This window comes from Ochotona princeps, chromosome 16, assembly GCF_030435755.1.
Source record: "Ochotona princeps isolate mOchPri1 chromosome 16, mOchPri1.hap1, whole genome shotgun sequence".
In the NCBI taxonomy this organism is placed as follows: domain Eukaryota; kingdom Metazoa; phylum Chordata; class Mammalia; order Lagomorpha; family Ochotonidae; genus Ochotona; species Ochotona princeps.
The window spans coordinates 52,538,330-52,562,530 of record NC_080847.1 but is presented as its reverse complement, the minus strand read 5'-3'; the positions used below and the strand labels follow the sequence as shown (position 1 = coordinate 52,562,530).

Sequence of the window (24,201 nt, the reverse complement as noted above, 5' to 3'; positions counted from 1 at the left end):
TAGCGGCGCGTCGCCCCACCTCCCTACCGCAGGCCGACTCCACCCCGCGGTGAAGCTGCCTCTCCCATTGGTCGGCTTGGCTTCCCCTGCGGCATTCTGATTGGCTCCGGTGCGTACAAGGCGGGGGGCCGACCTCGATGACGTCTTAGCCTGGTGCTCTCATTGGCGGACGTGCCAGAGGTCGAAGGGCACAGGTAAAGGTAGGCTGCACGGCGCTAGGCTGCTAGGCAGCAAGGTCAGGCCTCGCGTCCCACCAGGCACCGCGGCGCCGGCGCACGCCGGCCGGAAGTGAGGGCTGCTCCCACAGTGCCTCGGGGGGAGCCGCGGCTCGTTACCCACAATGCCCCCGCTGCCCCGAGCCCCGCCGGCTCCCGGCGTGCCCCGCGGCCCATTCATTCTCATCCCATTCATTCCGTCCTTGCTATCCCAGGGACTGGCTTGGGGTCTGCGGCCCCGCCGGGTGCTGGGGTCCCCGCGGGCTGGCTTGGGGTCCCCGGCCCACCTCCCTGCCGCCAGAGTGACTCGCCGTGCCCTTCCTTGCCCGCGGTGCCTGCCGTGTCCACCGCCCTCCTCGCGGCTGTCTTGCCAACTCCATCTACTTTGCTGATTCACCCTTTGGTTTTTGCTCAGGATTCTTTCGGGAGAATACCTCTGACCTTGGTTGTACCCCCACCTTGATTCTCTCCATCCGTGGACTGGGTCTTCCCCTCTCCCACCATCTTTCCCCCATAACGTCCCTACAGAATCACAGAACACACAAGGTGTGGTCCAAGTATAAACTCGTGTTTGATAGAAATGCTGGCTTACAAAAACGGAGTCACACCCTCCACACACAGCCCAACCCAGGCGACGTGACCCTTGACCCAGGGAATCAAGTGGGGGCTGTGAGGATGCAGTAACAGCAGATTCTCCCCGGCAGGTGCACCCTATGCAGCCCTGCGCTGTGGCTCCCTGCTGTAGAGCCCGGTGTACAGGGACTCCGGGAAAAATCCGGACCCTGAGACTCCTGCCTGCAGGAGGTGAGCAGAGGAACGGGGGGGGGGGGGGGGGAACACATCCCTCCTTCCCATCCTTGGGGCGTTGGGTGGGGCGGGGCACTGCTGCCGGAGGGCTCAAGTCTGAGCAGCAGAGACCCCTCCAATGCCCACCCCAACCGCCCTGTAGTGTCTGGAGTGATCTTGGGGTTTCTGGGCCATTGAGATGTCTGGCGGAGTGAGAGAGAGGTACCATCAGAGGTCACAGTCTTCGAGTAGGGGACTGTGGAGGGGGATGGAGGTCAGAGGTCATAATAGAAACATGCCCAGATGACCCCTAGGCCTCCTGAGTTAATAAGGTCCCCAGGTCCCCGGGGCCTTGGCGGGCTGGAGGTCAGCATGAAGTCACCCAGTAGGAGTGTGTGCCTGTGTGTGGCCCAAGGAGTGGCCCAAGGAGCCCCAGGGGAAGAGCTGCGGCACCTTACACGTACATGGCCCTGGACATGACAAAGCCCTGGCCCTGGTAGGAATCTGGGGGGCTGCTATAGGACAGGGCATCATAGATGGGGTTGATCTTGTCCAGATAGTCTTCCTCCTCCTCCTCCTCTTCATCTTCCAGGTCCATGGCGACCCCCTCCACCACGGTAGGTGGCCCTGGAGGCACCAGGAGGGGAGGCCCCACGCCTGTGGCCCCTAGGAGCAGCGGTCCCGACCGCTCCTCCAGCGTGGGCAGCTCATGGTAGCGAGGCAGTTCCTGGTGACGGGGTGGGGTGGGAAGGATGTCAGGGTCACCTCCTGACCACGACACGCAAGTCCTGACCACCCTCTGCCTGTGCCAGGCAGACCTGATCTCACCTTTGACCTCTGTGCTTACCTTGACCTATGGCCAGCCCCCAGAACCCACAGTATGTGATGCTTGACTTTCAGCTCACCACTGCTGCCATGGCTCTGTCAGCTGCAGGCACAGTCCCTGGCTAGTGCCAGGACCCCTGACCTTGCCCTGAGCTTAAAATTTCACCCCCTGACCTCCCCTCAATGAGTCCTAAACACAAAAATGTGAACCTCAACCTTCAACCTTTCCTAGCCTCCCCCTCACCACCACCCTGCACCTACCTGCTCGGTGCAGGTCCCACCAGCGTCAAAGTAGGGGGTCTTCAGTGGGCTGTGCTCCGAGCCCCCCAGAGTGAACAGCTGGGAGGGCTGCAGGGACAGGGTAGGGGGATGGGTCACAACCCCCTGCCCCCAGCCAGCCTCTCACCAGCAGGCCCTCCTGCAGCCCCCTGCCCCAGGGAAAGCGCTCACCATCTCCGGCTCCTCCAGCTTTGCCTTCGGGGTTGGCGGTTTGTAGGAGGGAGGCCCCTCCAGCCTGTGGGATAGAAAGCAGGCAGTCACGGGGAGCCCTCTGTACCCCAACGCTGTTCCCGGCACCGGCATTTCCCTCCTGTCCCGGGCCAGCCCCTCCAGCCATTTATCCTGCTGCCAGCTCAGGGGCCGCCTGGCCCTCCACACCAGGGCAGGTTTCCTCTTCCCACCACCCCCCGACTGTGCGAGTGCCCTCGCCTATCCTGTCCTCTGCAGGGCTCCCTGGCTCTCGGCAATGGGCAGGCCGTAGAGTGTGGCTACGGCAGTGGTCGGCAGACCTGCCCGCATGTGTCAGAATGGCTCGGGGAGCTTGTGCCCACATATGCGTCCCTCACATCTGCTAAGGATCACTTTGGGGTGGCCCAGGAATGTGCATTTTCAAGCTCTGCCTTGCCCCACACTCACCAGCCCCAAGCAGTGTCATCTGAGAAGGGCTGGCGCTATTGTGCACGGGGTCCAGCTGTCCTCAAAATGCCCACATCCCATATGAGAGTGCTGGTTGGAGTCCCAGCTACCCCATGCTTCTGATTCAGCTTCCTGCCAGGGGCAGTAGGTCATGGCCGCCAAGTGGAAGACCCCAGTGGAGTTCCTGGCTCCTGGCTCAGGCCCACTGTCATGGCCTAGAGAGCTGTGGCTGGATTCCACTGATATCCAACCTCCCTCCTTGCACATAGTAATAGATGTTACATCTCGGCATATGGTCACTCACAGGAGACTATATTTCCCAGCACTCCTTGCAGCTAGGGCAGCCATGTAATTAGGTTCTGGCCAATGAGAAGTGAGAACAACTTCTTTCCCACTTGTAGGGTGGCTGGGCCTTTGGTGATCATGTAGCTATCCCTACAGTGAGATAGTGTTGCACTATCTTGGGATGTGACCGAGGGCCACAATCTAGGGACGGAGCTACAGCTGGCAGGAGCCTGGGCTCTGGTGAGCAGCTGGAGAGAAATAAACTCTCCCCCCTCTCTGGTGAGCTCCAGTCACTTGAAGTCACACAACTATTACCGAGAACTCTTGCCCGCACCCCGTCACTCACTCCTCTTCCTCCTCGGCCCCCTGCAGCCTCTGCTCCTTCTGCTGCTGCCGGCAGATGAGGATGCCAGTGGCGGCCACGGCAGTGGCAATGATGGCTGCGATGATGCCCCCGATGATGCCCCCGGTCGCCCCGGCACCTGCGGTGTTGGGTGTCTCTGCAAGGAGAGGGACAGTGTGGTGGTGTGAGGGGGCTCCCTGCCAAGCCCCTGTGCGCCTGCTGGCCTCTTCTCCCACCAGTGACAGACACCTGCCATTCAGCACGGCCTCCCTGGAGGAAAGGGCAGGTGTAGCATGCCAGGCATGGGAGATGAAGGTGAGCCAAACACACACCAAGTCCGTAGGCTCCCAGAACCGGGGGTCCCGACTGGGCTGACGAGCCAGGGGTAACCAAACAATACAGACAGGAAGGGCCAGGAGGAGGTAGTGGAGAAGGGGTCCCCAGACACGCAGTCCGCAGGCGCAAGCTGTGAGAGCAGGGACAGTACCGCAGGCAAAGGAGGGGACAGCCCGTGCAAAGACCCAAGCAGCAGAAGGCGGAGGCGAGGGAGCGGTGCAGGCACTAAGTGTGGGAACTGGGGCAGGCGCAGGGCTTCGTTTGTTGTAAGGGTTGGTGTCTCCTCCAGCCTGCCAGGAACAGGGGTGCAACTCATGCCCCACCCCCTTCCTACGTCTCCTGACAGAGTAGTGATCTTGCTGCCCATCTCCTTGTTGGACTGCGAGCCTCCAGGCCTGGCACACACATGAGAGAGGGTAGACTGGGCAGGGCCAGTGTCAACAAAGGGATGGTAGGGGAAGAGAGCTAACAGCTAATGTAAGTGACCCTGCCAGGTGTCACCGGCCATGCAGGCGCGCCCCATCTGAGGCAAGCAGCAAGAAGCTCCTAGACACCAGCAGGTGCACTGCAGCTTCCTGTTCCACAGTGGCGGGGTGGGGAGCCTCTGGAGGGCTTCCGCAGTGACCATGCTCTGTCCACGTGCACCGACTACCCGCAACACTCCGCTGTTTCCAGCCAGGTACCGCCGCAGGTCCCGCTGGCCCTAGAGGTGCACTTGTCCAGCACCTGGGGAATGTGGGGCACATCCTCCATGTCTCCATGCAGCCTGTGGTCAGTTTCAGTGCTAGCCCCCATGTCCTAGGAGGCTGGGTCATAAGACCCACCCCTGCCTCTACTCTCCAACCTGCCCTCCGGTCCTTGGCTCCCTGGTTATGGGAGGCAGCCCCTGGCCGGGTGAGGAGGCTGTCACCGGGCATGTCAGCGGGACTTTCTTGGGCTGCCCAGCACCCCATCTGCCCCTCAAGAATGAGGACCAGCACTTCCCTAATACTAGTGCTAGCACCGAGATGGGGGCCAGGATGGCCCCCCAGGAGGAATCTTGCACCACCCTCCATGCTTTGAGGACCCTAGCAACTGGGACCCCAGCACCTGCAGCCCACACCCCTGTCCCAACCCAGGGGTCCAACTGGTCAGCCTTGATCTCCCCCTGCAGCTCATCCTGGGACCCAAGGAGGGGTCTGAGGTACCACAGCACAGCCCTGCCGAGTTCCTCCAAGGCATTTATTAACTCCTGAGTGTCACTGGCCGGGGCAGGGCAGGGCCAAAAACAAGTCCAGGATGGGGAAGGGATGTGGGAGGGCGGGTCCTTGCTGGGTCCCCATCTTGAGCTCCCAGACGCCCCTTCCCTGTGCAGCCCTGGGGGTGGGGGGCGGGAGTCCAGTGTGTATTCCACCTCCCTCTGGGTTCCAGGAAAGCGGGAGGTAGGTTCCAGCTCCACCGTCTGTGGACAGACGAGTCCAGCCAGTCCCGAGCCCCTGGCGGGCACAGCTGGCAGCAAAGGTCCAGGCTCCCTGGGTCTGTCTGTGCATCTCCAGGTCACACGTAAACCGCCCGGCGGGAGATGAGCGAGCCGTCCAGCTGCGACTCCATGTCGTCCTCCAGGCCCGGAGGTGGCGGCAACATTAGGCCTTCCTCTGCCTTCTCCTCATCCTCGTCCTCGTCCTCGTCTTCCTTCTCCTCTGGCCTCAGAGGACCAGGGGCTGTGGGTGTCCAGAAGACGGGGCCCCCATTGCTAAACGCCTGAGTCTTCGCATCATAGGCTCCCGGGACTCCGCCGCCTTCTCCAGGGCTCTTCCTCCTCCTCCTCCCCCTCAGCAGGATGAAGGCCAGGGATCCCCCAGCCAGAAGCAGCAGCACCAGCAGTGTCCCCCCCACGGCCCCCCACACCACTGGACCCACGTCTCGGGGTGAGGCCCGGGGGGAGTCTGAGGAGAGAGGAGGGCAAGAGAGAGAGAGAGGTCAAGAGGGTGCACGTGGTGGCAGTGACGGACACAGGGACAGGGAGAAGCGTGGGGGCGGGGACCCTGCTGGTCCAAGCAGAGGTAAGCAGGTTCCCTCTCAGGGCGCGACCTCCAGGTGCTGTTCCCCAGGATTTCTCAGTCAGTGATGCCGGCTGGCCAGCGTCTCCTAACTCAAGATTTCACTCCAAACTCCAGGCTGCTCTCAGAAGAAACACCTGCCTCACAACAGGGCCTTGCCAGCCACTGCGCCCCGAGAGTGACAGCCACTTGTCCACATCACAGATGGCTGTGGGGTCCTGGGGTGCCTGTGATTCGCAGCACCCCTCCTCTGTGCCAGGGGCTCCTATTAAAAGCCAGGGTCACAGCGTGAAGCCAGCTTACCCTGCGCCCCTCCTGCACTTGGGGAGAAGGCTGGGGATGGGAGGGGGCTGGGCTCTTTCCTGACACCCTGGGGCAGCTGGCAGGCAGGGATCCACCATCCCCACTTTCTTGATGTTTCCTGCTATAGCTGAAGAGGTGGGGGGTGGGACAGAGGCAGAAGCCAGGAGTGCGGAGCAGGGGAAGCAAGAGGGATACCCAGGGATGCCAGCTCGTCCCTCACACACAAGGCCTGAGGGGAGAGCCAGCCCCCCACCCCCACCCCCAGCCGGCCCAGTGCACCCAGGTTGGGGAGAGAGGTTGTCAGACCAGTTTAGCGACTCACAAAGAAGGAAGGTGAAGCTGCTTCTGTGTCCAGTTTTCCCTATGATACAGTGTAACAGCTGCCTCCCAGCACAGGGCCAGGGCCATCTAGTCTACCAGAGGGGCTGTCCAGGCGGAGGAGCAGCCGTGGTCCCTAACTGCGCTGGCAGTGCAGGACAGGGAAGCCCCGGGTCTGAGCAGACATCTGCAGCTCCAGGCTGTGCCCGGGGAGTGCTGCACAGCCTGCCTAGGGGCACAGCGTCCTGCGGACCAGCTCGGTACAGCCTGTGCTGCCTCCCCCCGCGCTACACTTGCTCCCTTCCCACGGGGCCCCCAGGGTGCTCACAGTGTCCCCCCCTCTGCAGGCAGCCCCCTTTGGGTGGCCTTCCTCAGTGCCACCTCTGGGGCTGGCCACTGAGAGGGCCAGTCCTAACTTTACACTCGCTGTGTTGCTCCCCATGGGATGAGGGTGGTGCTGTGAAAAGGACATGTCCACGACTGTCCCACCCGGGGGACCTGTGAGTGGGGCTCCAGGTTTGGGGGTGGTGGGCAGGCTCCATGACGGGCACTGCCTCCAACCAGAGTGTGGGATCAAGGGAGACTTCCACAGATGTGGTATTGGGAGCTGAAGAGCTTTGGAGGAAGCTTCTGGAAGGTCCTGGGTGTTTCTGGATGCCTATGTGAAGCTGCCATTCCTTCCTGGGCCCTCCTATGTGTCTGTGTGACAGGGTCCCTCCGCGAATGTGTGCCCGTCCATTGCTGGTAACAGTTTCCAGAGCAGGGGCACCTTGTCCCCCTGGGGTGGTTCCTGCAAAGCAGTGAGTTCTGCACATCTGTGTGTGTGTGTGTGTGTGTGTGTGTGTGTTGGCAGAGGCAGCCGTGCCCTCACTACTGACCAGCTCTCTCCAGGTGGGTGTGGCACTCCCAGGCTGTGGCCTCTGCCTTTGTTTAGCTTCTTGACTGTGACCCTGCTCCCTGGGCTGTCCCAGAGATGGTGACAGTGGTGTGGGTGTGTAGGGTTACAGCCCCGGGCCAGCAGCTGGATTCCCGTCCCTGTGGGGCAGTTTGATAGCTCAGGGCCTGTCCCTGGTCACTGCCCCGGGGTGACACTCTGGCTTTCCTCCAGGGATATGGTTCTGCTGACTCGCAGCCTGCCCTAGTCCCAGGCCTGCGTCCTGTCCTTCCGCTCCAGCTCCCGGCCGGCAGGGACTGTGTGGAAGCTGCGGCCCTGGGAACTGCCTCCTGCCCCAGGCATCCCCTTGGAGCTGGGGGTGGGGTGGGGTGGAGTTTGGGGTCTGCTCTTCGCCTGTCCCTCCCAGCCCCAGGGTAGCAGCACAGCATCACAGTGTGCCCCCCACCTGGAAGGAGGAAGCTAAGGGTGCAGCTGCGGGGTTCCCTCACTCACCTCGAACCAGGATGACCTGCTCGGCGCGTCCTGTGCCCACAGCATTGGTGACTGTGCAGATGAAGGTGGTGTTGACCAGGCTGTCCACCGTGTGGATGAGCAGCTGCGGGCCCTGTGCCACCGCGGTGGCAGGGAACACGCCCGAGGCCCTGCAGGGTGCGGGCACGGTAAGGGGTATAGCAGGGTCTGGTGGGGGTGCGTACAGGCCTGTCCACACAGGCACAGACACCAGGCTCAACTACTGGGACATGACTTAGTTTGGGGGCCCTAACCTGCAAGCTCCTTCATTCTTCAGGAGCAATTTTGGACCCAGCCCCACCTCCCTCACACCCAGGGGTCCAGCCCAGCCCCTCCTCCCTCACACCCACATCTCTGCCCCAGTCTCTCCTTCCTCAGACCCAGGGGTCCAGCCCAGGCCCTCCTCCCTCACACCCAGGGGTCCAGCCCCTCCTCCCTCACACCCAGGGGTCCAGCCCCTCCTCCCTCACACCCAGGGGTCCAGCCCCTCCTCCCTCACACCCAGGTCTCTGCCCCAGTCTCTCCTCCCTCAGACCCTGGGGTCCAGCCCCAGCCCCTCCTCCCTCACACCCAGGAGTCCAGCCCCTCCTCCCTCACACCCTGGGCTCCGCCCCAGCCCCTCCCTCTGACAGGACTCTGTCCCACTCACGTGCTCCAGTCATAGCCAGTGGGTGCAGGGTTGCTGCGGACGTCACAGCTGAGGGTGGCCTCACTCCGGCCAAGGTACCAGTTGTCATCATAGCCAGAGATGGAGACCTCGGGGGGGTCTGGAGGAAATTGGGAGAACTGGTTCAGGGACAAGAAAGTCTCAGGTTGGGGATGGGAGGCTGGCAGGTCCACGGCAATCCCAAAGATGTGGGGGTGACCTTCTGGAGGGACATGGCCCAGGGAGGTCACTGGGGACAGCCGAGAGTGCGCACTTGGGTATCTGATGTGCCCTGAGTGGGTGACATGGTGGGAGAGGAAAAGCTGGAAATCTAGACAGAAACTGCACGGCAGAGCTGGCGCACACAGTGCCACCTGCGGCAGACAGAGTTGGGGAGAGATGGAGGGAAGAGGCAAGGCCGCCTTTGCCGGGGGAGCGGGCTATATGGGGGTTCAAGTGCAGAGGAGCAGGTCAAGTTCAGCTCTGTCAGTCTGGGTGGATGCAGGGGTGACATTAAGGGGCGGGTGTGGGAAGTTTCTAGAAGGGGAGGTGCTGGGGTCAGATAATGGGCCTGCTGGCCCCTGAGCTCAACCTGGCATCTTCCCGAGGGCTCATGGTAAAGGCACATCTCCACCTGCCCGTTTACGTAAACAAGCAACAGCCCAGGAGTCCATGGCGGCAGTGTGAGCGGGTGGGTGGACCACGCAGACCATGGTCGGGGGCAGGGACACCAGGGGTCCGTGGGAGCCACAGAGGCCCACGCAATGGGTGGCTCCACACCCCTTGCTAACTAACTTCCAGGAGAAGGAAGCTCTGGATGCGCCGTGTCTGCCGATCCTCCCCTGAGGGAGAGAGTTCAACACCCCATTAGAGGGGCGTCTGGGGAGCAGTGCACAAGACTGCCTCCCAACGGCCCATCCCAGCTCAGCACGCTTGGGTGTAGATGGAAGCGGAAGTGTGCAGATGCTGCCCAGGGGGTAGACATGCAGAAGGTGGTGAGGGAAGCAGGTGGGGTACCCCGGTGCCCCGGTACCCCGGGGTAGCCTGCATGGTGAGGCTGGGGGCAGAGGGCACTTACAACGCACGGAGAGTGTCACGGGCAGCAGGACGGGCTCCGACAAGCTCTCATGCTCCACTCTGCAGCTGACCTGGACCCCGTCCGTCCGGCCCAGGGGCACCAAGGTGAGACGACTGGTCACAGTGACAGTGCCGGGCAGGGTCCCTGGCACCTGGCTCTCCTTGGCCTCCCCATCCAGGGACGAGATCCAGGAGACACGGGCGGGTGGGCGACCACCAGAGGAGACGCAGCGGGCCACGGGCACGGGATCCAGGCTCAGGGTCACCTCCTGGGCCTCAGCGTGGTTCTGGGGCTGGGCTGGGGATGGGAACAGAAGGGGTGGGGTGGGGGACATGCGCCATCCTCACTGGCCATTGGCCAGCGCAGCCTGGGGTACTGGGGGGTGCTCGGTTCAAATCCCAGCTCTGTTGCTTAGTGACCATGATACAGGGCAGGTTTTATTGGCTGGGGGATGGCAGCCGGCAACCCCCACGGGAACGCTCTTGCGGACTCTAGGAACGGACAGGACGTGCCATGCCACGCGGAGCGTGCCGGCCACCACGTCCTCCCACCGCCTCCGCCCAGAGCCTGGGAAGGCCAGACCCAACAACAAAGCCAGAGTTCAGTAAACTGGGCCAGAGGGCATGCCGACAGCTGCTTTTCCTGCAAACACCGCCGGCCACGGGAAGTGAGATAAGCAGAGTCCCAAAGCTGGGATTTGATTTGTTTTGTTCTGCCCCTTTCCATTCCATTACCCTAGGAAACGGGGAAGATCTCCCGGGAGAGAAAACTGGCTCTGGCACCCGGTCCGGCCCACACTGACCTCCAGCCATCCACAGGGTGGTCTTAAGCACCCCCAGTCCTTCCAGGCCCCTGGGACCACCCCCGGCACCCCCACCCAGGTAATGTTCTGGAACCCAGAGCTGTTACTCTCCCGCAGGGCACCTCCCTGGTTCCCCTCCAGCCCTTTTGGGGATGGGGTCTTGGCTGCTGCTTCAATTCCCACTCAAATCGCACTTCTTCTGACTTCGCAGCCTCTGGCCACAGTCCAGCTGCTCTCAGTGTCCTCCCCAACCTCCTGGATAGTGAGTGGACTGAGGGGGGAGGCTGTGGCAGCTGGTTCATACTCTGTCCTTAAATCTCTCTTGCTCTCTTATTTAATTATTATTTAGGGGCTAGCACCATGGCATAGTAAGCTAAGCCTCTCTGTCCCGCTGCCTTTCCCAAACAGCAGCTTCTTGCTCTCCACCCGCTGGCAGCCTGGCCCCGTTGTTTTCCCCCACCTTGCTGCCTCACTCCGGCTTCCTCAACAGCCTCCTCTTCCATATGCCTGGACCCCACCCGCTCACGCTCACCTCTGCACTTGACCAAGCTGCCCTGCCTGATCATTCTGTCTCGGGCCACAAAATTCCTTCCTCAAGGCCTTTACTTCCTGCCTGGGTACTCCCATCCCGCCTGCTCCCCTGCCCTGCCACTTAGCCTGGGAAGCCAGGGCAGGCCCAGCCTGGGTCACCTCTCAGCTCTCCAGATCTTCACACAGTGCCCTGCACTGTCTGCCATCTGTCCCCCAGCACCCCCCGCAGGACTCTCTCCCCCATTTCTAAGCTTTGTCCACTTATAACCAGCCCTCCCAGGCTGAACACAACCTGTAATCCTCCCACCTCCCACAACTGCCTGCCCACCCCCTTCCGCCTGTTTATGCTGCTTACTCTCCCCACCCCTCAGGCAGGCACTCAGGTCTCTCCACTTTGCACGCGCAGCCCAGGCCAGTGCTTGGCCTGCAAGCAGATGCTGGGTAAGTATTTGTCGGAAAAACAGCTTGATGCCCGCGGCATCCTCCACACACACTATGTCCTGAAACTCCTGCTACCCACAAGGACTAATTTGCTGCCAGAGCCTATGGGTGCAGATCTAAGGGCACCTGGCCCCCAGCAGATGCCCCGCCCCCAGCAGACACCTCCACCCCCAGCTGACACCCTCACCTATGACGCGCAGCCAGGTCACCTCCCGGCGGGTGCCATTGGGAAAGGTGGTGAAGTCGCAGGTGTAGTTGCCCTCGTCTTCCACTCGCAAACCCTGCAGAGCCAGCGTGGCGTCCCGCAGGTCCGTCTCTGTGGCCTGCCCGGCTCCCGTGCTTTGTCCCGCATTGACAAAGGACAGCCGCTCCTGGCTGAACTGTGGGTTGGGAAAGTGGACGCCATACTTGGGGTGGAAGGCGGCCACGGTGACATCCTGGTGCTTCCAGGTCACCTGGGAGACTCGCACTCCGGGGGCCAGGGACAGCAGGTGGCACGGCAGCTGCACGCTGCCTCCCAGGTTGCCACGCACCTCGGACAGCATCTGAACTCGGACATCCTGGGCTCCTGGTGGGGGAGGGAGAGACAGAGACGGGTCAGACTTGCAGGCCAGGCCAGGTCACTGCCCAGGGGCCACACAGGGCAATGCTGGCCCACGAGTGTGATGGAGGGACCTTCACTGGAGCTCAGTTCCCCAAAAACACCAGCTAGAAAAGACATTTTGGGGAAGAAAGTAGGGAATTTGGGGACTGAGATTGTGAACAGAAAACCAAATGGGGCCGGAGTTGTGGTCAAAGCCAACATCCCATATCAGCGCCACCTCTTCCCACTGAACTCCTTGCTAATGCACCTGGGAAAGCAGGAGATGCCCCAACTATCTGGGCCCTGTTACCCCATGTGATACTAGAATAAAGCTCCTGGCTCCTGGCTTCAGCCTGGCCCAACCCTTGTCACTGGAGCCATTAGAGTGATCCAGCAGGTAGGAAATCTCCCTCCCTCCCTCAGTCACTCTGCATTTCTTAGTGTGTGTGTGTGTATAAATGCCTCATAGGATGCCCTTAGGCCACACTGGAATGCCTGGACCAAAGCCCCAGCTCTAGTGCAAGCGTTGTGGCACACTGGACTAAGTCCTCCCCCCTTTCCATAGTTCCATTGGAGTCCTGGCTGTTTCACTTCCAGTCCAGCTACCTGCTGATACACCTGGGAAGGCAGGGGAGGACGTCCCAGTGCTTGGACCCCCTGCCACCCCATGGACGTCCCGGATGGAGTTCCTGGTTTTTGACTTCAGCCTGGCCCGGCGCTGGCTGTACTGAGGGCATTTGCAGAGTGAACCGGGGTCTGGAGGATCTGTCTCTAACGTGCTGTTGCTCTGCCTTTCAACTCAATCAATCTTAAAAACAAAAAACAACCCAGCTCTGGTTTCATTTCCTGAACATCAGTGCCCTGGGAGGCAGCAGCGATGGCTCAGGTCCTGGGGCTCTGCCATCCACATGAGAGCGATGGCTCAGTGACTCAATCCTTGCAAGCATCAGGATTCCTTCTGGATACTGGTTTGTGTCCCAGCTACTCTACGTCCCATCCAGTTCCCTGCCTGTGACCTGGGAAAGCAGATAGGGGACGGCCCAAAGCCTTGGAACTCTGTGACCACAAGGGTGACCCCAGAAAAGTTCCTAGTTCCTGGCTTTGGTTTGGCTCAGCTCCGGCCGTTGCAACTACTTGGGGAGTGAACCAGTGGATGGAAGATCTTCTCATCTCTCCTTCTCTCTGTAAAACTGCCTTTCCAATAAAAATAAACAAGCCTCCCCTTTTTAGAAAAGATTTATTTATTTCTATTGCAAAGTCATACACAGAGAGGAGAGAGAAAGATCCTCCATCCGACGATTCACTCCCCAAGTGACCTCAATGGTCAGTGCTGCGCCAATCCAAAACTTGGAGCCAGGAACCTCCTCTTCCAGGTCTTCCACGCAGATGCAGGGTCCCAAGGACTTGGCCCATCCTCAACTGCTCTCCCAGGCCACAAGCAGGCAGCTGGATGGGACGTGGAGCAGCCAGGATTAGAACTGGCGCTCATATGGGACCCCAGCGTGTCCAAGGCGAGGACCTTAGCTGCTAGGCCACCGCGCCCAGCCCTAAATAAGTCTTAAAACAAAACAACACTGGGGGAGGGTTTGGGGAGGGGTGGGGGGAATCCCAGTACCTATAAAACTGTGTCACATAATGCAATGTAATTAATAAAACAAAACAAAACAAAACAAAAAAACACACTGATTTCATTTCTCCCACTTCCCCCTCTCAACACCTGACAGCAGGTGCAGGGGTGGGGTGGAGGAGCCAGGTGCATCCCCCAGCCACCAAGCAGTAGTCAGCTCCGTGGTGGACACCAACTGACTCCAGCAACCTCTGACGCTGTACACCTAGACACATCAGGTCCCACAGGCTGAGGGCTCAAGGCCACAGGATGGCCCCCACTTCCAAGGCCACCCCAGCCCACATGGGCCAACTGGCTGGATTCCCATAACCCCTCTTCCAGACCTAACCAGTTTCTCACAGAACTGCAGCTGGTCATAAAGGTTATCAGCCTATAGACACAGGGGAGGGAACTGGCGCGCCCAGACGGGCCCCACTCCAGGGACTTCCATGTGCCCAGCCCCCGGAAGCTCCCCAAGACCTGTCCTTTAGTGTTTCCTGGTGGCCTGGCCACCGAATTCGTGAGTCACCGGCCATGAATTTGACCTTCACTCTCAGGCTTGAGGGGTGGGGCTGTGAATCCCAGCCTGCTTACCCTTCCCTGCCTTCGGCTTGCCAGGGACCTGCCATGGGCTCAGGAAAACGCGAGCTGTGGGCCAGGACACGGAGATGAAACCCACACACGTGTTTCACCGTCTCACACAGCTAGATTACATGTTATTATGGGATTACAGTTAATACACCCAGGCGTGATAATTAAATTGTGGCCGCACAGAGTTCTCTTTCCCAGAAGGCGCAGGGCGGATATTCTACACCCGCAGTGGCCGCAGCATGCACTCTGTGGTTCTGTAGAAATCAACGGGCGTTTAGCTGCGTCCAGGGAAGAGGTAGAAGGTGACGATGGGTCATGCTTCCCACTTGAACCTGTATGCTGGAAATATTTAATTACAGAAACAGAAGGCAGAAAGCACACATATTTAAAAAGTATCACAAAATAAATAAATTCCTATTAATGAAATACTTCCATCTCTTTGAGAGGCAACGAGAGAGAGAGAGAGAGAGAGAGAGAGAGAGAGAGAGAGCGCGAGCTTCCATTCACTGGCTCAGTTTGCAAAGGCTGGGACGGGGGAGGGGCGAGGGCAGAACTCCCATGCTAGGGGCTAGCAGGGACTCCAGTTCTTAAGCCGGTCAAGGTGCACTGGAGTGTGCTGCTGGTCTTGAATCCAGGCACTCCCACACGGGACACGGGTGTCTTGACTGTTAGTCCAAATGCCCCTCCTGCCCCACTCAGATTACACTTCATAACATTCCTAGTGTGAGGACGGTCTTCATTCCCGCCACCCCCCTCACACATACACACACACACACACACACACACACTGACTCCCCGCCTTTCTAGGAGACCCACAGCCTTCTCAGGTGACCATCTCCCTCCTCTGGAGAGGCACAGGAACAAACCAAGAGCTCACCTGCTGATTCATCCTCAGGGGCCCACCACGGATGGGCTGGGCTGCACTGGGCTGGGTTATGCTGGGAAGCCACTGGGCACCAAACCCAAGCAGAGGGAGCAGTGCCCCGCATCTCGATGGCTGGACCAACCCCACCTCAGCCTGTCACTTCTCACAGGACATCCATAAGCACACCTGTGAGGCATACGAACCCTCTTTTCCTCATAAAAATAAAAATTCCCATTCCACACAACTCAGGTCATTGAACACGTACAATACGAAAGTTTTTAGCCGTTCATGGAGTGTGTGTGCCTCAGACAATGTTAATCTTAGGGTATTTCAGAAAAATACATTGATTTGAAAGGTAAGGGCCGGGCCAGGCCACAGCTGAGCCAGGGGCTCCATCCAGGGACCAAACCATCCGGCCACCACCTGCTGCCTGCCAGGTACCCCGAGCATGAGAGCTGGATCAGAGATGGAGGTGGGACCAGATCCCAGGCTTGTGGGAGTCCCAAGCAGCGACTTAACCCGCTGTGCCACACACCTGTGGTTCACTGCCCCACCTGTGCAGACACTGGTTAGTTCCTCCTCTGTTTTTTTTTTTTTTTTAAGATTTATTCTTATTTTTATTACAAAGTCAGATACACCAAGAGGAGGAGAGACAGAGAGGAAGTGGAGCCACCGGGATTAGAACCAGCGGTCATATGGGATCAAGGCGAGGACCTTAGCCACCAGGCCATGCCGCCGAGCCCTCTGGTTTGTTTTTAAAGGGTTATTTCTTTTCATTAGAAAGGCAGATTTGCAGGGAAAAGGAGAGACAGAAGAATCTTCCATTGCAGAGCCAATCTGAAGCCAGAAGCTTCCTCGGGGTCTCCCATGTGGGTGCAGGGTCCCAAGGCCCTGGGCCATCCTCGACTGCTTTCCCAGGCCACATGCAGGGAGCTGGATGGGAAGTGGAGCAGCCAGGACATGAACCGGCGGCCAGATGGGATCCCGGCAGGACTTTAGCCACTAGGCTACCGTGCTGGGTCCTAGTTCCTTCTTTTGGCTGTGACCAGCCACTATGAATGTCTGCTTTACATGGTGTGTCCGTACGTGGGTGTGCTTGTCCACACCCATACATGAGTGTGTGTGTTTGTGGTGCATGTATAGGAGTGCACCTGTGGCTTCCTCAGCCTCTCCTTCGTTCTCTGGCTTTGGCTGCAGACCCACTGCCTGGGGCGGCCTGCTGGCTAGGGGCACAGCCTGTGGGTGTTCAGATCTGCACGTTGCACAAGCCACGCAGCTCTCTCAGCCTCAGTTTCCCCCGCTGATAATTAAAAAAAAAAAATGAGGTAATAGCAGTGCCAGCCTCCCAGGGGTGGGGGTGGTGAGGAAGATGAAAGAGTGTTTACAGAGCGTTTAGCACAGGGTGCAGCATGAGTGCTTGGTCCACAAACACAGCGAGGTCACGGCCATTACAAGAGGCCCTCGACAGCCAGCCCCAGGGCAGCGCGAGGCGAGGCCAAGGGCGCGTTCCCCAGCTCCGGAGGCGGCAGTGCCCAGTCCCCTGGCCTCACACACACAGCAACCCTGAAAACATGATGGGGACAGGGAGACAGCCTTAGGACTTTGGGGTCACCATGTGGGCCACCAGGTACAGCCCTGTCCCGGTCCACTCCGGCAGAGATCAAGTTCCCAAGCACAACTTCCTCTACCTGTGAAGTCTTGGCAGGGCGGGCAGAAGGGGCCAGCTGAGCTCTGGCCACTCTGGCTCTGCCGCCCTCAGGGGAGGCCTGGGGATGGCTTGTTGGAGAGTCCAGACAGGGACTAGAATGCCAGGTTCCGGTGGGGGAATGGGGCTTGCTGAGAGGCTGGAGCTCCATTCTTCAGCTCCCATCACATGTCTGGGGACCCCTTTGCAGCTGGGAGAGGAAGACGGGCACCCAGCCAGGCAGGCCCGCGGGAGCCTCAGGAGTGCAACCTAGGAGGTCGGTTTGGTCCAAGACGAACAGGGAGCCACAGAGGGTCGTTCAGCTGTGAAGGATTCTGACTGAGGTTAAGCAGGCCACAGGGCAAGGGGCCAGCAGAGAGGCTGCGAAAGGTGTCAATCAAAGGCCAAGAGGTGGGGGTTGTTGGGGGAGCCCAGCTCCAAGAGTATCTCCACCATGCCCAGTCCAAAAAACAAGCAGATCCTATGGCTGGCAGAAGCACTGCCCCTGCCCCCCTCAACAGGGGAACAGGCACTCGCCACCCCCTGCATCCCCCAGCACCTGCAGCAGGTGCACTAGGTGTGGAGGTTGAAGCCACAGAGGTTGATGTGCTGTGAGACACACGCCAAGATTTCACCCAGGAAGTGGTGAGGCAAGACCCGGAAGGTCTGTCCTGGCGGGTGGGGGTGGGGAGGAGACTGGGGAAGCTGAACTCCAGTGCCCTTGAGCTGTTCTAGAACACCGCTTCATGTACCGGGGGTTTAGTGCCTGTGCATGCACAAGGAGTCTAGACCCACCTCTTCAGAGGCCAAGTGCCCCACGTTGAGCAGGTGTTTGGCATCTCTGGGCTGAGGGCATGGGTTTGAATCCTGGCTCATGGCCCAGGTCCAGCTTCCTGTTAAGGTGCACCCCTGCCAGGAGGCCACAAACGCTGATGGCTCAAGTACTTGAAACCCAGCCACCCACGCAGCCGCTGCCCTGAGTTCCTGGCTCCCGGGGCTTTCACTGGAGCTTCGCCCAGCCCAGGTTGTGGCGACATTTGGGGGGTGAATCTGCAGATGGAAGATCTGTGTCTCCTCTCTGCACTCCTGGGGTACCTGCCTCACTCCGCAGGGCCACAGGGAGCTGGGCCTTCCCTGGCCAATGACTAGGCTCCCCTACTGACTGTGTCCAACATGGAACATGAGTGAGGGGCCCGTCCTCGCCTTCCCACACCCCACCTCCTGCCCTGTGGTTCACACCAACACCCAGGACATCTGGCACCTGCTGTCACAGCAGGAAGCACAGAAGTTCCCAGGCCCGCTGCTGTAATTGCTCATTCTGAACAGGGGGCTTGTGTTGTGGTGCCAGCATCGCATTCAAATCCTGGCTGCCCCACTTCCGACCCAGCTCCCTGCTAATGCACCTGGGAAAGCAGCAGAAGTAGGCCAGGGGCTAGGGCCTTTGCACCCATGTGAGAGTTCTGGGCTCCTGGCTTCAGCCAAGACAGCCATTTGGGGAGTGAAATAGTGAATGAAGATATCTCCACAACTCTGTAACTGCCTTTTATATAAACAAATCTTCAGGAAACCACCCTGAGTGAGCAAATGGGGCACTTTTGGCGCCATGAGGTCAGCGGGCCGTTTGAAAGGCACCTGGTCCTCCAGGTCCTCCCCCTGATGTAATCCGCCTGCCCTCCTGCGTGCTGTGTGTCTCCACAGGTGGCGGAGGGACCCCCCGCCTGCCCCCTCACTCAGACTTCAAGTCTGTTCAGCAGCCATACAGACCCACGCATCCTGCACCCGTGGCTTGTCTCCCAGCCCCTGCCTTGGGCCCACCTGCTGCGGCCACAGGGCCTTTCGCTTTTCCTCAAATGCACCAGGCAAGTCCGTCCCCAGGGCCTTTGTACCTCCCGTCCTGTAAGTCCTGGCTCAGTGAGACACTCTGAACACCCACTGGTAACTTTCAAGGTTCCTTTTGCTCTAGCTCCTATCTCCACCTGCTCTTTCTCACCCACTAGAACACTCATGCCAAGGGCTCAGGCTGTCCACTGCCCTATCCCTGGAGCCTGGGGGCTCTGGCAAACGCACTGGATGAGAAGGGGGACAAGCAGGGCTACAGAGTGAACTTCACCTCCCAGGCTGAGGCTGTCAGGGCTTGGGTGTGGTGCCCTGGGCAGCCATGGACAGTGCTAAGCAAGGGCAGGACAGGGTAAGGTTTGTACTCTAGGAAGATGTGGCGGCAGGGGTTAGGGAGAAGGAGGCATGGTGCTGTGGCTCAGCAGGCTAATCCTCCACCCTGTGACACCGCCATCCCACATGGGCACCGGTTCTGGCTGCTCCACTATTTCCCATCCAGCTCCTTGCTTGTGGTCTGGGAAAGCAGTCAAGGACAGCCCAAAGCCTGGGGACCCTGCACCTGCGTGGGAGACCCAGCAGAGGCTCATGGTTTCAGCCTGGCTCAGCTCCAGCCAGTGCGATCACTTAGGGAGTGAACCAGTGGATGGAAGATCTTTCTTTCTCTCTGTAAACTGGACTTTCCAATAAAAATCAATCTTAAGAAAAAAAGAAAGACGAGGTAGGAATCCAGAAGAGGAGAAGCCTGCACTGGAGTAGGGGCTTTGGGGACAGAGCGATCAGAGTGTGAAGAAACGAAGGGAGAAGGAAGTTGGGACGCTGGGACTTGGCAGGGTGGGGGTAGGGAAATGAGGCCAGGAAGAAGGCTGGCCAGGAGTCAGGACTCCAACATCCAGCTCGCTGCCGGGCGGGCACCGCTGCCATGACCTCAGCTGGGATGCAGCCAGTCCCACGGCCGGAGGAAGAGAGTGGCTGTGGGAAGATTGTCCACTCTCAGCCTTCCTGGACCTGCCAGATGAGTGACAGCTTCATGAGGTGTCAGCTGGGTCCCCCCACACACTTCCTGTCCCTGTGGACCAGGCCTGCTGCAGGCTTCCTGCAGTGGAGGGACAGTGGGAGAGAGGGTACCGCTGGAAGGTGTGAGCCCATGAGACAGGGCAAGGCAGAGGAGAGTATTCAGTACATCAGGAGCCTGGAGGCCTGGGTCTGAGGGAGGGGGCTGGGCCCGAGCCCCTGTTGGAGTGGCTGCCCAGGGTTGGATCTACAGGTTGTCCTGTCCCTCCAGACCCATAAAACCTCACACCCCACCCTCCCTCCTTCGGCGGCAGGGCGTGGCAGCCCCCTTGAAGGCCTGCGTGCTTTGGGCACTGGCCTCAGCTGCTGCCTCAGCCGCCTTGTTAATTAATTAATTGCATTCATCACAGTGTCCACCCCCACAGCGGAAATCCAGGAGCCGGTCTGGGGAGCAAGCAGCCACTTGGTCGTGGACATGGCTGGCTGTGGCTGCAATTTCTGCACTTGCCCCAGCCGCGTCTTTGATGGTGGTCATCACACTGGCTTGACCTCTCCCGTGACGTCTGATCACCTGACCCTTCTTGGGACACCTTCTATACCAATTCCTCTTTGCATCTCTCAGGGTCTCCAGGCACCCCTTTCTTGGGTATCCTTCGTTGGGGCCGCTCTGTGTGTCCCACACCCCCATTCCAGTTACTTTGTGCATCTGCCCTGGGTCTCTGCCTTGAACAGCCTGGCTTGACACACAGCTCCCAACACCAGGTCCACAGGTACGCCATGGCCACATCCTCCCGAGAGCCCAGAGATGGTGGCCGTGCACTGGCCTCCTCTGCTGGCTCCACTCCTGGAGTTCAGCTCTCTCCCCGTCCCCTCCCCACCGGCCTGCCTCCCCCAGGGGCTCTGTCTGTGACACACCACTTCTCCTCTCTCCTCCTCCTCCTCCTCCATTTCTCAGCATTACTGGGACATTAAAAATGTAACAGCGTCCCAGGCACAGGCGGAGGAGCTGGCCTGTGTGTGTCCTCCACTCCCTGGCCTGCCATGACCCTGGCTTTGAGACTTGCTGGGGTCACATCTCTCCAGTCTCTCTGGCCTGGGGTCTTCTGAGCTCCCTGCCTGCCTGCCCCTACACCTCAGCCTCCCTACCTGTGCTGGTCTCCAGTCCCCGGTGAGGCCCTGGATGTGCTGTAGTCCACCCCCCAAAATCCCCACCCGCCCCTCCCCCTCCCCTCTAGGCGGCTGTTTCCATCGGCCTGTCGTCTCCCCCAAGTTCCCAGTCACTAACAAGAGGAGACAGGCAGGCCTGCAGTGGCCGCTCATCCCACCCCCCCACTGCCTGGCTGACGGGCAGAGCGAGGAGGCTGGGGAGGCACAAGGAGGGGGCAGCCTGCTGAGGCCCAGGTGGGCAGGATCCTTGTCCCCCAGGGAAGGCAGGTGGCTCAGGCACAGGTACACAGCAGGGGATAGAGGCAGGTGGGGAGAAAAAAAAAAAAAGAAAAACAATGAGTGAAGGGACAAACAGCGGGGCTGGAGGGGGAGGGGAGAGAACCAGAGAAAGGAAGCGGAAAGGTGAGAAAAGGGTAAAGCCCCCCTGGCCGGCTGCACCTCTGAAGCCATCCAGGAGTCTCGCAGGGAAGGAACTGAAAACTAGGTTATACAAAGAGGAAACAGAACTTTCTGGAGCCAAGGGCTGTAACAGCTGACTTTAAGCTGGCAGGCTTGAAGCCAGCACCATGGTGTAGCCAGTAAAACTGCCACTTGCAGCGCCGGCATTAGACACAGGCTCTAGCAATGTGTCCTGGCTGCTCCATTTCCCATCCAGCTCCCTGCTAATACACCTGGGAAAGTAGCAGAGGATGGCCTAAGGGCCTGGGCCCCTAGAAACCTGGAAGAAGCTCTTGGTTTCTGAGCAGCCATTTGGGGAGTGAACCAGCAGATGGAAGAGCTCTCTGTATCTCTTACCCTCTCTGTAACTTTCAAGTAAAATAAACAATCTTAAAGAAACAAAAAAGAGGGCCCGGCCTTGAATGCGCCGGGATCCCATATGGGCGCCAGTTCTAATCCCCGGCGGCCCTGCTTCCCATCCAGCTCCCTGCTTGTGGCCTGGGAAAGCAGTCGAGGATGGTCCAAAGCTTTGGGACCCTGCACCCGCGTGGGAGACCTGGAAGAGGCTCCTGACTTCTGACTGGCTCAGCTCCAGCCATTGCGGCCACTTGGGGAGTGAACCATCAGATGGATGATCTTCCTCTCTGTCTCTCCTCTTCTCTGTATATCTGACTTTCCAACAAAAATTAATAAATCTTAAAACAACAAAAAACAAAGAACAAAAGAGAGGGAGAACTCCAGACTGGCTTCCTCAGGACAGGCTCATCTGCCCTTGTAATGCCTCAGTTTTCTTATTTGCAAAATGGGAACAAGAATGAATGAGACCTGTCTCAGCAAGCCCACTAGAACCCTCTGTGTGCCTGCGCCCCAAGCTCAACCCCAGAGAAGGTGGGAAGTTCTGGTCTCAGCTCCCTGTCTGCACAGAAGGGGTCGGAGGCTGGAGGTGAAGGCTAGCAGACAAGCAGAAGAGTGGGCAGGGAACCCCAGCACCCGGCGGCCTTCACCGTTTCACCTAGGCGCCTCCGCCCCTAGGGCCGCACCTCTCGCCCTTCTGGGGGGTGGTCAGCAGCCCCGGCAGAGGGAAGGGCGGGGGACCAGGGCGGCGGCTCCGAGGACAAAGGCGCGGCCAGAGGGAAGATAAGGTGGCGAAACCAGGGAGTCCGGAACCGGGAGCGGGAGCGTGGCTACCTGCCCGCCCCCCGAAAGTGAAACCGGAAAAACTTCCCCAGGGAGGCTGCGGCGGGCGCTCACCAGGAAAGGGACCCGGCTGGCCACTCTGCCTGGGGCTCCGGAGGCCAAGCCGGCCTCTAGGCTCCCGGGGCCCGGGAACCAGGTCTCCCGCCCGCTCCCGCCTCGGCACCCTAAGAGACCTTTCTCTGCCCCACAAGGAAATCCCACACCCAGACAGAACCCTCTGCCCCCCCAAGTTCATCCTGCAAACCGGGGCCACACAGCGCGCGCTGCCCACCAGCCTCAGCCAGACCCCAGTGAGACACAGTCCCTCGCCCACATTTCTATGGGACCCGGGAGACAGGGATCCCCAACTCCCCGCGGTCGTCGCTGGCCGAGATCACCCCTCTCCGCCCTCCACCACCCGCCCCACCAGGCCACCCCAACTCTCATCCTCGGGCCTCCAGGAGACCTGACATCCCAAGTCTGCACCCCGCTCCTGGGGGACCCCGACATCTCGTCCCTTGGCCTGGATTCTCCCGGGGCCTCGGACGCCCCAACCCAGCCAAAAGGAAAAAGGGGTGGGGGTGGATGGGGGTCGTCTGCTCTCCACACCTCGACCCTCCTGGCTGGGGTGGGAGGAGGTGGGAGAAACATTCCCCACATTCCTGAGGGGCGTAGAGGAGAAGGAAACCCAGATCCAGGCTGGCTGGTCGGCGCGGGGTGGGCAGGGGACCCGCGGCCTACGGGGGGCCCTCGGATTTAACCCCTTGGGCGCGGGCAGGGGGGAGGGGGAGGCGAGTCCAGCCTAGGATGGGCAGTTGGGATTCCAAAGGTGAGAGAGAGACGGGGGCAGTAGGAGCATGGGGCGTGTACGGGTACGGCGGGGTAGGAGCAGGGGTCGGGCTAGGAAGGAAGGCAGGAAGGAAGGGGGCGCGCGAGGAGGAGGAGGAGGAGAAGGCTCGGCGAGCCGGGCAGGAGGGGGCAGCCCTCGGACACCACGGCGAGCCGGGGAAGGAGAGGGGTGGGGCGGCCGCGATCACTCACCGGCTTCCCGGAGCAGCAGCAGCAGCAGCAGCGTCGGCCACGATCTCGATGGCGGGAGGGCTGCGGCCCGGGCCATGGGGGCCCCAGGAGGGGACTGGGCCCGGGCGGGGGCCTGTGGGCCACGATGCGCGCGCGGATCGGCCGGGAGGGCGAGCAGGTGCCTGAGGGGCTCCACTACGGGAGGGAGGGCGGGGAGGCTCTCGGTTCTCGCAGCTCTGTCTTCCCGGGGTCCCCCCCCACCCACAACCGGCTCAGGATCGTCGCTCTGCCCTGCCCGGCTCTCCGGGATCCGCGCCCCCCGGCCCCTGGCTGGGCTCTGGCCGTTCGGACTGGCTGACGTCACAGGACCCACCCCTTCCCTCCGCCTCACGCCGAGAGGACCCTCGGCTGCGGCCCCGCCCCTCCCGTGCTCGGGTTCCGCCCCCACCAGCGGCACGCCCACTCTTCCCCAGGATTCCGTACTCACCGGTCCCCGAGGAATTCTATCCCCGCCTCTGCACGTTTCTAAGCCACGCCCCCTTGAGCAGCGAGGCTCCGCCTCCGGCGGCGAGCACGCCATTGGAGAGAAGCCCCGCCCCGTTCAGACCCCGCCCCCGCAGTCTCGCCCCGCCCCCGCAGCTGGCTCGGGTCCCGCCCCCACGCCCGAGGCTCTCCAGTCACACCTGCGTGAGGCACGTGAGCGCCCCCGGGCACGCCCCTGCGAGGCCCCGCCCCCCACGCCGAGCGGACCCCGCCCCTCGCCTGCAGGCAGGTAGGCGTCTGAGGGGGTAGAATCTCAGAGAACCGCGTGTTTTTATCTCGCGCCCGGACTCCGTGATTTTTCTAGAAGTGTCTCGGTTTCGCTCTGTGTTTCTCTCCCCGTCGACCAGAGTCCGGCCCGTCAGCGCACGCGTCTGCGGCCTTGGGTCTCTGCACTCGTCGGTCGCTGCCGCGTC

At 60.4% G+C, this 24,201-nt stretch overlaps 1 protein-coding gene across 2 annotated transcripts; it reads right to left on the bottom strand.

Moving 5' to 3' along the window:
* Positions 1–1,064: 1,064 nt before the first annotated feature.
* Positions 1,065–23,577, bottom strand: NECTIN2 (nectin cell adhesion molecule 2). Of its 2 annotated transcripts, XM_058674772.1 has the most exons (9): positions 23,267–23,577; positions 11,456–11,836; positions 9,495–9,791; positions 8,420–8,537; positions 7,753–7,901; positions 3,373–3,526; positions 2,277–2,340; positions 2,088–2,174; positions 1,065–1,728 (listed from the first exon to the last, which is right to left on the bottom strand). In XM_058674772.1, the coding sequence occupies exons 1-9, from the start codon at positions 23,340–23,342 to the stop codon at positions 1,456–1,458; spliced, it is 1,599 nt and encodes a 532-aa protein (XP_058530755.1). In that variant the 5' UTR covers positions 23,343–23,577; the 3' UTR covers positions 1,065–1,455. The 2 variants fall into 2 exon arrangements, with proteins under 2 accessions (XP_058530755.1, XP_058530756.1); XM_058674773.1 differs by lacking the exons at positions 1,065–1,728; positions 2,088–2,174; positions 2,277–2,340; positions 3,373–3,526 and adding an exon at positions 4,908–5,630 and having other exon boundaries at positions 23,267–23,571.
* Between the last annotated feature and the right edge of the window lie 624 nt (positions 23,578–24,201).